Below are 11,642 nucleotides of genomic sequence, written 5' to 3'. Positions count from 1 at the left end.
CGTTTCCGGAAGAAGCGAAGATTTCTACGTCGTCAAATCCCCGTGTGACCTAGTTGGTGCTTCGAGGAGCGGAAGCTTGTGAACATCCTGAGTTGTTTTTGGCGTATTCTTACTCATCTCGAAATAGAAAATGACCCGTAAGTAGGCAACAATACTGTGGAATTCCACTAGCAGCATTAATTATAGGCCTAGTTGTATATTAAATCGATGCAGTGAAAAAGTGCATGCTCTAGGAATGTGTCGGAGCTGCCGCATCCATCCTTTCGAGATGCTACGTAATTGATGTGCTCATCATTTATTGAGGCCATCGTCTTCGTAGTCGCAGATGATGTATTCACCGCCTGTCGTTTGATAGTAGTGACAAGCAGTCGAAAAGATGCTCTGTTCACAAAACACAAAAACAACAAACCGGAATTGATCACAGCAGCCAAAGCAGCGAGAAAGTAAACCAAAAGATACGCTTGACGCCAATCGCTAATGTTATTCGAAATTTAATTTCCACTATATATAGCTATAGATAAGTTGTCTTTTTTCGTTGGTTCATCATGGATTTTGTCGAAAGCAAGTTTTCTAGTAGGTTCGATGCTATTTCAGTAGCGTTGATTTGTTTTTGGATTTGTTGACAACAACAACAACAACAGCGAAGAAAACAAGCGCTAGGAAAAGATGCATTTCTGTCTTGGAAATCTACCCGGTGTGCGCACCTTTGCCTTTTTCCCCTTCTTAACGACTTACTTAAGCATATTCATGGATGTTTTTACGGAGTTGGCTGACGCGTTTGTTTACAACAAAATCCTCAAAACAATTGCCTACCGTGCGTACTTTCACTCTCGGTTTGGTCTGCGATATTAAAACGATGTGTTTCTTTTTCATGTTTTTAGGAGGAAACCAGCGTGAACTCGCCCGCGCGAAGAACCAGAAAAAGAACTCGGACAAACCGAAGCAACGGGAGGATGGGCTGACCCACGAACAGCGAAAACAGCGGTACGTAAACGGACACTGCTTGTTTTTCCTTTTTTTTCTTATAAGTTACAGTTCCTTATCGCCCGACGAACATCAATTTATCGTTTCTGTTAATTGCAATTGGTTCGATGTCGATAAGAATGAACGAAGAACATTCAACATTATAGACAGGACAAGTGGTGGCTTACGGAAAATGTTTCGTGGCACCAACGTTGCAGGAAAGGTGCTACGGACTAAAAATATTACTACAAGTTAATTGCAACATCGTAGCGCAGCACTTGTCCTTTTTAATATATCTAACGCTGGGATCTTCTCTTCCACTTACAGTGATGCCGATATTATGCGACAAAAACAGATGAAAAAAGAACAAGCGGCCGGTGGACAAGCGATCCAGAGTTAATGAACGTAGCAGGTAACGCCTACCACAACCACCACCACCATCACCCCTCGTTTCAATCCCAACTGGAATCTTGGCTCGCATGCCAGCAACAATTCCCGTCAGCTCCCAACGTAATCGATCGCCCACCTTACTGTAATGCAAGAAAAGGAAAGATAATGCATCCTCTTACGTACAGATGACAGCACAATTGGGTCACGTTTGAGATTCATCTGTTCGATTATTAACAAATATGGTAAAATTTACCTGAACGCCCTCTGTTCGTTTCCGGTGCGCTAAATCATTGAAATTCTTATTTTGAACGGTATGCAATGCTAGCGATGACAAAACGCCATGTTCTATTGTTGTTCAGTTGATCCGTTACCGTGCGTAGGAATAAACGGATTCTCCGCCAAGCAAATAGCAATAACACAAACTAACAATTACACATACAATATGTAATAGCTAGCAGTTAGGTATGAAAAACGGCGTGCTTTGGCTTTATCATGGTCAAGATAATTTAGATACAGGTGAGCATAAACCACGAAACATGGACATGTGGTCAATGTGAATCTTTATCGAACACAGTTAGCAGCAAATAGTCATGCAGTTGACGTTGAAAGGAAAGAAGTATTGTTAAATTTACGAAGCGAGACAAATAGAGTTGATCAAGCAGCAAGTTGGGGCAGAACGCGATTTGAAGACACAGATGTTGGTGAACGTTATTACGATTGATGCTAGTTCCGTTTTAGGGGATGTTCTATGATTTGCTGTTTCATATAAATATGAAAACACAGTTCGTCTCTCGTAACCCTGATGCCATTTCTCCATAAACCGAAAAACGGAACATCTCAATCAGTTGTAAAATCGGAACCCGGAACTGAAGACACAATGATTAAGTTGCAATGCATTTGGGGCATTCGAAGAGAGAGGGAAAAGGTGCTGGATGTTGTACCGGCAACGGAAGGGGTGGTAGATGGCAGGTGGTTCTGCGTTGAAAAAACGGGAGCGTACAAGTAAAAGTTATAGTTAAGTTAAATTTTAAAATCGCTCTAGCTACACCTTTCTTTCTTTTAATAATGATTATACTTAATTAAACACAGAAATCTGCCTCAAGCTTGTGCTAGTAGGACGGGGGGAAGAATGCCGGAATGCGACAAAAATGTCGAGAAAACTTTACCGCGTGTGCGTTTTGGAGCTCTCAGGTTCCAGCATCCGCCACCCAGGACGCAGCAAATGTATAGAAGAACTTGATTGATGCGAAAAGTGTACTGTAAAAGTGGATAGTGCGAGTTATAAAAAAAAGTATGCAAATACACAACCATGATGTAACATTTGAAAAACCGAAACAGTGACGTGATTTTAGCTCTGATCAATCAAACACCCAAACGATTATGTTTTGTTTGCTTTCCCCTCCCCGTAGTGAGGGCGATTTTCTTTATTTTCCAGCTGTGAATTTTAGTTAAGCGCAGTAAAAGCTGATAACAATCATATGGAAAATTGAGCAAAGTGTGCGCTGGTACGCGAACGCTGCGCGTAACAAAAAATCGTTAAAATTCTCACTAATTCTCAGTCAAAGTAAATGCAACTTGTTTAAACGTAATCTCACAATAACACTACAAAAGTGGAAAAAATATCCTAATGCACACAATTTATACTTGCTATCACATACGATTGTTCCGTCGTGCTCCTGTCCCGTTAAGTACATTGTTCTGGGTTTGTTCACATGGCACTCTCCTGTGGCACCACGGCCATCACTTTACCTCCCCCCTTTGCCTTGCATCGGTACGCTTCGGCCATGTCGTGCAGTGCCTCGGTGAGCAGCGATTTCAGCAGCACGTCCGTGATGCGATCCTTCACCTCGATCTCCTCCCGATCGAAGTTGGTCCAGCGTGCGTCATCATCGTGCATCTCTTGGGCGAGAATTTCGTCGACCTGATCGCGCTTCCGTCGGCTCGCATTTCCACCGTTCGCGAACAGGAATGGCATCGTGGCGCAATGGTGCAGCAGTTGATGATGCTGCTGCAGCTGTACGTGCGGTTGTTGTGGCTGCTGTTGCTGCTGCTGCTGCTGCTGCTGGAGCTGGTGATGATGGAGGAGAAGTTGCTGATGTTGATGGTGCTGATGCTGATGCTGTTGCTGAAGGGCCAATTGTTCTTCGTTCAGTATGCGTCGGACTTTCGCCCGCAGGTAGTCCTTCATGCAGCGGAGGGCATCGGGTGGGTTGTAGAAAACGAGCGGCCGCTTATCGTGGGTGATCGTGCGGAAGGAAACGGTTGGGTCGGCCGGTCGCAGCTCCCGGTAAAGCTCCTTGCACATGTCGAGGATCAACTTTTCGTACACGTTAGTGACATGATCGGAACGTAGCCGTTCTGGAGGAATGCGATCGCGGTGCAATTCCTCGACACGACCATCGATCAGTTCGTTGATCCGCGCCTCAGTCGGGAAGAGCAGCGCCAGTGGGCTCCCGTTGGCCGGAGGAATGTACGGAGGAGGCGGTTTGTTGGGGATCTCCCGGAAAAAGCCCACCTGCTGTTCGAGCTCTTTTATTTCCTGCTCGATCTGGAGCTGCTGACGGCGCAACACTTCCGCCTCGTTTATGATGTCCGGCATGCGCACCACGGCCGGAGGAGATAGTGGAGCTTCGCCCGCTGTTGGGGTGTACCCTTGGTGCGGTGAGACAGCAGGATAATCTCGGTTGCTCGTGACCGCCGACGCGGAAGGGATTCCCATCGATCCATCAACAAAAGAGGACGATGCCTTGGGAAGGACCTTAACTTCCATTTTGACTACGCTCGGTGGATCCACTGGGGTAAGGGTGGTGGTCAGGTTTGCCACAACAACGGCCACCGATGAGCTGGATTCCTTTTCTTTCGTTCCCGACACGGACGATCCTTCGTCCACGAACGTGTTCGTCTCATCCTCGGAGGTGCTTGTTGTTCGTTCCGGTTTTGTTTTGGGCATTGTGGGGGACTTCATCAACGGTGTCCGCTCGAACGTTTCGCTCAGCTCCTCTAGCTCATCTTGAAGCGTGGCTAGTCGCTTCTCCAGCTCGGAAGCGCAAGAACTCGGCGAATCGGTTCGGGAAGATACGCGGGAAGATCTCAGCTGAAAGATGTCCTCTTCTTCCACCTCAAAGTCGCTTCCAACGTCTTCCGTATCATCCACGGTTGGCTGTTCCACGGGGGAAATCATCATTTCGCCCATACTTTCCTTCTGATTGCCTTTGCCATCACTCGCGTCGACATTCTCCTCGTGAACCTTAGGAATGTTCTCATCAATCGCTTCGACGGACATCGATGTTGGTGTGACGGTCGCTCCGGTGCTATCGCTTGCTTCCTCAAGTGATTGCACAATAGAGTCACTTCCGTCGCTAGCAATGATTTCCTCCTTGATGTTCTTCGCGCTACTTCCCTCGTCCCCATCCTTTCGCTCAACCAAAGGAACCGAAAGTTCCACCGTTATACTACTCTCGCAGCTACTGCTGGAAGCCGTCTCTTCCGTTTCGTTAAGCCAACCAGAGGTATTATTGAGCAACGCTGACGGTAGGGACATGTCCTCAATCATCGGTTGGGACTCTTCGCCCACCACCAGTCCAGGACCGTCGGAAGCGTCAGGATCGTTGGAGCGACCGATGACCGAGTGTTCCTCGAACGTCATAGAGTAGCTTTCACTTCTACCCGGGGGTTCCTCCTCAATCGAAGTAGTAGCTTCCGGAATGGACTGTGAATGAGTACCCGTTTCTTCGAGTGTATGAAACTCGACCGATTCGATACTTCTTCTACTCTCCGGTGACCACCCGTTGACAACGGTCGAAGATAGGAGCATGTAACCACGGTCATCGTTGCCTCCGTGTAGTTCCAAGGGGTCCGTTTTACTCGATTCCTCCTGCTCCGATGGTTCGCTGATTTGCTGGGTTTCCATGTCAACCGCCCCATCAGGTGTTTCCTTCCGTTCCTCCACAGTAGGCACTGTTTTCTCACTCTCGATCATGGTGTGCTGGGATAAACTTCCTCCGACTACGCTTTCTGCGCTCATCGTCGTTGTGTTCGTTTCCCCGAGTTCACTATTACTCCGCATCTCTCCTGCTCCGATCGACTGCTCGAACAGGCCCTCCTCTAGCCGCCCTTCGTTGCGCTGGAAGCCTTCCAGGACGCATCGCTTCGCCTGCTCGTATAGTGCTTCCAGGTGTGGCCGGGTGATTGGATAGTTTCGACCCGGTTCGTACCGCTGCTCCTTGATGCCGGTCAGCCGGTACCAGAGCCGATTGAGCTTGCTGCCACCCATTTTAACCACTTCCTCCACACCTTCGTCGCCGTGCTCGATGCTTCCATTGACGCTCGCGCCTCCGGACACCGACGCAGGGATACTTTGAAGCGTTTTAAGACTTCGCTCAATGCTTCGTACCCGGGCCTCAATTGTCGGATCGTCGGCTTTCGGGGCTGCGGTGTTTTCCTCCAGCTTGCGACTGTTGTAAGCCAACAGTTTACCTTCTACCGCCAGTAGTTCCTCTTCTTCGCGCTCCAACTTTCGATGCCATTGGAGCAAACGCTGCACGTGCTCTTTGCGTTTGCGTAGTTCCGCTTCCCGGCGGAGGAGAATGCTAAAATGGATCAAAATGGAGTTTTCTATCATTATTTAAATCCTCCCTTCCAAACGATCGCGATCCTTACTCTTCCAACCGATCGTTCGGTTCTAACTCGCGGCCACGGATAGCAATTTGTATGGAGTTACTTGTCGTTGTCGTTGTCGTGGCGGTAACGGTCGAACCAGCAACTGTTCTACGTTGCCGCTGATGGTGTGGAGTTTCCGGCGTACGTGGTTGGCGATGTCCCGAACGGATGCTGCTAGACGTTTTACGAAGTGTTAGCGATCCGACCGTGTTGCCCGTCGGCGAGGAACAGTAGGAACTAAGCTTGCTATCAACATTTTTCGCCGTCAGCGGCGTTCTGGCAGTGGTCGTCGCTGAAGAGTCGGTGGAGTTTTTAATTGTTCTATAGACAAATTGGAAAGGTTAATGTAGGATGGTTTACTAAAATATCATTAAAATTCATATAAAGGGCCATAGGCCAATTTGTTTTGTTGTGTTGTTCCCGGTTCAACTCGGATCACTTACCGGTTCAACTCGGCCCGATCCTTCTCGAGGCGCAACAGTATCGCCCGTTGCTTCTTCTTGATAGCCGAAATGTGCTCTGTCATGCCTTTCTCGCGGTACCGTTGCTTCTGCAGCTCCAACCAGGCTAGTTGGCCCTTGGCACGGTTCAGTAGGGCTTTCTGTTTCGCTTGCACACGTGATACGAGCTGTTCTTCGCGACTTTTTTCACCGTTAATCATTTGATCGAACTGAAATAGACCAAAATGAGATCTTTGCAACTTGATTTAGGCAGCACTACGCGCTTTCCTTACCATTCCGATCGAAGAGTAGCTAAGATTCGTTTCCGAAACGGTCGCCGAAAGGATGGAGACTTCCAAGTCCGTACGGTTGAACATGGCCGCCAGCAGTTCGCTGTTGATGGTTGTGTCGGCCGCATTAGTGCATTGTCCTTTGCTACCGGATTCACCCTTGAGCGTGCTCCTGTCGAAGCTAGTGTCATCAGTGTCAGTGGCCAGGGGTAACGATGCCGCTTTCACCGGCAAATCGTTGGCCTCCTCCGAGTGCCTCAAGCTAAACGATCGTTCTTCGTTAGTTCGATCGATACGCTCGCTAATGGTGCTGGTGCCATCTCGGGAAGTTTCTTGTGCCCGAGGATGCCGTTTGTCCAACTCGTCGCTGACTGGCGCTTGTTTGCTACGACGCAGACTCTCCTCGAACGATGGGAGATATTCATCCGGCATCGGCGGATGGTTGTTCCTGGTGTTGTTGTGCGAATCCGAAAGGCTAAACGATCGGGAATCGAAATCACTCGAGTGTGCCGTGGTGGTGTTACTCGCCGTACGCGTTTTCTTTCTCTCGCCTGTGGTGCTCGCTTGGTCTGCCATCTGATGATGCCGTTCCGACTGGGCGTTATGCGGTCCAATGCCTTCATTGGACGAAGAGGACGCCGATGAGGATGAGCTATTGTCACTGGTTCTGGATTCGCTGCTTTCGCTGGAGCTTCCATGATCGGACGACGATGACGAAGAAGATGAGCCGGAAGATTCTGTCGAAGAGGTCGCAGGCGATCCGACGGAATGCAGGGACGCTTTTCGTTCGGGCGTTCCGGGAGCATCCACCGTTTGGCTTTGGTGCTCGAAATCATCGCTGTAATTCGAAGCGGTTGTCGTACTACCACCAGCTCTGGAAGCAGCCGGTTCGATAAGTTTAGGCACTTGGTCCCTTGGATTTTGTGCTTCTTGGACTGCCTCTTTTGGAATCACCATCACTGGCTGCGAAGTTTGTGTCATCTCGTCGCGAATTCTTAATATCTCCTGCGGTACGGCTGCGGGTGCCGGGACATTCTTGAGGGCGGAATACAACTGCTGATTAACTTCGATGACATGCGTAAGGCTTCGATTGAACGATTCCAGCAAACGCTGATATTCCAGTTCCTTCAGCGACCGATCGTTCGGCTCGGATACACGATTGTTGTTCGCAGAATTAATTCGAGGAGACGCCAGTGATTCATTCTTTCGGCTTCCGTGTTGTATCGAACTATCAGCCTCTCTCTCCCGATCGATTGGACGTGGTAACCTGGAGGCAGTTGGTTGTGGATTTGCTATATTCATCTGCGATATTCGTTCGACCGAAAGGGGACTTATTGGACCACTGCTTGCGGCCCTTGGGGACAGCGATTTAATGGTGATTTGATTCGGTACCTCAACTCTCGTACTACAAAGCAGTGGAGGCATTGGAGGTGGAATGTCCGACTTGATGGAGCTTATCTCTGACGTGGTATTGGACGAGGCGTACGATGAGATGTTCGTCATGATTATAGATCCATCCATAACGACATCGCTCGCCTGGCGTTGCCTCGACGGAACCACCGCTTTATTATTCGGTTGCTCTGCCTTCCTAATGAACGGAACACTTTCAATTGCATCCAAGTAGGTGTGACTCTTTGCGTTACGAATCGGTGTCTCGACGTTGGTGTCTTTTCCTTGGACTTCCGCAGTTCTCTTATTGTCTCCTTCTTCGTCGCGGACGTTGCGGACGGCTTCTAGTTTCTTCCGTACCGCCACTATGAACGGATACGGGTCAGGTTGTCGTAGTGATTGCTTTAACCAGGATGGAATCGTTTTTATCGGTTCTGGCGCATGATCTTCAACTGGGTTTGCTACCGGAAGTTTGTCAGGAATTTGTGAAGCGGCACTACTCGGTACAAGTGATACATTCGGCACGTCCAGTTTCAGCTCCTTTTCCGCTTCGGCAATCGATTGATCATCGTACTTTTCGGCATTAATAACTATCAACTGTGCATTGACCATTGACGAGGACGGACCTTGCTGTGTGGGTTTCAGTTTCACCGAAGAAGGCTGTGAAAGAGAGTCACGCTTCAGGGGACTGAACGGAACGATATCTTCCAGCGCCAGATCATCCGGTTTACGGAGAATTCCAATTTTTGACCCCACTGTTGACGGCAGCTTGTCGGAACTCGTTGACGCGGGCCCGGAAGGGGTATTTACGATCGAACGTTGTGGTTTCCGTGGAGCATGAACTGGACCGTCAGAGGCTGAGTTTAAAGGTTTAAGAGGATTATTCTGTTTCGTACCATCAGCAGCTGGATGTTTAATCAGTTTGAGCGAAGGCGTAGAGGAAAACTTGCGCAAGTTTGTCACCGCAGGCCTTGCAGTCGATGGACGTGTGCGTTGATGCTCACTTGGAGCAGTGTCCTTGCGAGCGCATTCTTCTACCTTCGGTGCGCAGGATTGCGATCGCGTACGAGCATTTTGTACGCTTTTCGACACCAATTGCTTTCTCTGCCGAATGGGGACACTTTTTCGGGGTGGTTCCATCGGTTCGACGTTTGCTTGAGATTCTAAGTTTTCAGGTAACGGTGGTGGTATAAAAATTACTGGTTCCTTTGATATATCGGCCAGTGCCAATGTAGCTGGCTTTTGAACAACATCTGGTGGGATTTCCGTTGCTACGAGTAACGAACGACGGGCAGCTGGGACCGGTGGTGATACATTCAAGGGTTGCTGCACTGATTGATCTTCTTTAGCTGGAGGATTTATCTGGGGAACCACTTCCATTGGATCAGGTTTTACGCAAGACGATTTTGTCACATTATGCACATGTGATTTACTTTCAGAACCCGAACTTGTCATTGCACTATTGTGGGTAATTTCAACCGCTTTACTTGTGGCAAGAACCGGTGGAGGTGGTGGAGTGGACGGAGGTGTTTTATTTTCCTTGAAGCTTTCCCGCAGAAAATCCTGAAATTCGTTACTCGATCGTTCGCGTTCTGCGCGGCGTGCTTCGAAATCCTTCCGAATGGACTTCGGGTCGACGATCGGGACGATCCGATAGGGAACAGTTTCATCGTGAACATTTTGTCCATTGTCCATCAGTACACTGGGCTTTTGTTTGACCGTAGCATGATCCTGATGGTCAACGCAACCGATCAATCCCGGGCCGCCTACGGTTTGGATCGATCTTATGATGATCCCGGGGACCTTAGGTTGACGTTTCGGGCTGCCGGGTGGAGTTTTCAGCACCAACTTCGTGATCTGCATGGTTCCGGTGGCACTAGCAGTGGACGGTTTTTTCAACTGCCGGCGAGGTGAGATCGGTTGGGAGACTATTTGTATCGCGCTCCGCCGTACTGTTGGAAGGATAACATCATCTATTGAAATGTTCTTGCCACTAGTTGGTTGGCTGGGCTCCGATTCGATGGAGTACGTCGCCGAATCACGATCTTCCATTGCGGCATCCATTGTGCAGTTGGGCAGTTGTGTTGACCTCAAGAAATTCTTAGCAATGGAAATTAAGGACTTTGGGCCTAGCTATAAGCAAAACGAAGCTTAGAGCAACATCATAAAAGAAATCTTGCGATTTTTCTTGTTTTTCACTGTTTCCATGTTTTCCCGGCCTTATGTTAAAAGGTCGTTGTCCGTAGTGGCGTCGTGGCGATGTTTGGACCTCATTTAAAGCAGTTGTTTCAACGTTTTTTCTAATGTCTAGTCGCTAACTCGTTTATTTCGCCATATACAACATACTGTTGTACACACACAGATAATTTTTTCAAAGAAAAATGGTGTAAATCTACAACTTCAATCACTTTTGTTACAGTTTTATGAAAAACACCACAAACAGCGCGTTATGTTGTTCTGTTTGGAATTTTGGTCGTTAAGTGTTGGCAGAATCGGGATTCGGAAGATTCGAAGATTCGAAGATTCGCTCTCTTGACCGGTCGGATCGGATTGGGACTCGATTTGATTCGAAAGAGCTAAATCTGTTTTGATGCAATTTAAATCAATTTCGAACGCTGTATGGACTGGATTGGAAGTGTATAGAACATTTTGAATGATTTCATTTTTTTTAAATTTAGTTTGAGACTCAATGAAATCTTTTTTAGACAAAGTTCGATTTCCCCATCACTACTTGCACAAGCTACATCAAGTTAACGTTACATGCCGACTCCAAAACGGTTTTTGGTAACGCATCGTAACGCGATACTTTTTAAACAACCGTTTGCGAACCGATTCGTAACGTACCGATCGTGGAATCGATCGATCGTTTTGATAATCGTTTTTGAACTTTTATATTTACTCCGAAGTATTTTTTCCAGTTTAGTTACATTTTTAAAACTGCAGATTTGAACATTCAGGTTGCACGAATTCTCTAAGCAGATTCTTAACCCTCTACTCCTGGCCTACGAAGAACTAAAATTTGTGGATTCTTACATATGGTGGTTAACACGTGCTTGATCCCTAATCCAATATTCTATGAGAATGCATTTAAATTGCCAAATCGTGTTTCACTTTGGATAATTTGCCTCGGTTCAGGGCAGATCACAGAACTTGGTTTTTAATTACAAACTCAGCATTAAGAAAAACCCTTCTTGGTACGTGTCGCCGTTTTGCACAATCCAAAAAGATTTTGAGATTACAGAATCAATGGGCTTATTCAATCTGACAGCTGTTGGCGATTTCCCGTGCACCATCGCAAATCGGTTTCACAATACAGAGCGTTAAACAGCTCGTCAAAGCTGCCCTAGAAACGCAGTCGCTCGACAAACTAGCTCAAGATTAGAGAGTAACAAACGGTGGGTCTGGTTTGGTTTATCATAAAGATTAGCGAGGGAAGATTGAGAAATATAAGTGCATGGCCAGCGGGACCCCTTCCTTCATGCCCTCTTCTTGCGCACTTGGGCCCGGGACG

At 47.7% G+C, this 11,642-nt stretch overlaps 2 protein-coding genes across 2 annotated transcripts; one reads left to right on the top strand and one right to left on the bottom strand.

Moving 5' to 3' along the window:
• LOC131281581 (putative SERF-like protein) lies at positions 1-1,367 on the top strand. The gene is made up of 3 exons (XM_058310924.1): positions 1-137; positions 882-984; positions 1,291-1,367. The coding sequence occupies exons 1-3, from the start codon at positions 131-133 to the stop codon at positions 1,361-1,363; spliced, it is 183 nt and encodes a 60-aa protein (XP_058166907.1). The 5' UTR covers positions 1-130; the 3' UTR covers positions 1,364-1,367.
• Positions 1,368-2,787: 1,420 nt separating this feature from the next.
• On the bottom strand, positions 2,788-10,271 carry LOC131293352 (centrosome-associated protein 350-like). Its single transcript, XM_058321431.1, has 4 exons — positions 6,746-10,271; positions 6,456-6,682; positions 6,013-6,333; positions 2,788-5,942 (listed from the first exon to the last, which is right to left on the bottom strand). Exons 1-4 carry the CDS (start codon positions 10,193-10,195, stop codon positions 3,062-3,064), a joined length of 6,879 nt encoding a protein of 2,292 aa, XP_058177414.1. The 5' UTR covers positions 10,196-10,271; the 3' UTR covers positions 2,788-3,061.
• Between the last annotated feature and the right edge of the window lie 1,371 nt (positions 10,272-11,642).

This window comes from Anopheles ziemanni, chromosome 2, assembly GCF_943734765.1.
Source record: "Anopheles ziemanni chromosome 2, idAnoZiCoDA_A2_x.2, whole genome shotgun sequence".
Taxonomy (NCBI): Eukaryota; Metazoa; Arthropoda; class Insecta; order Diptera; family Culicidae; genus Anopheles; species Anopheles ziemanni.
Note: the sequence above shows the minus strand (reverse complement) of the source record. Positions and strands in the feature narration are given on the sequence as shown.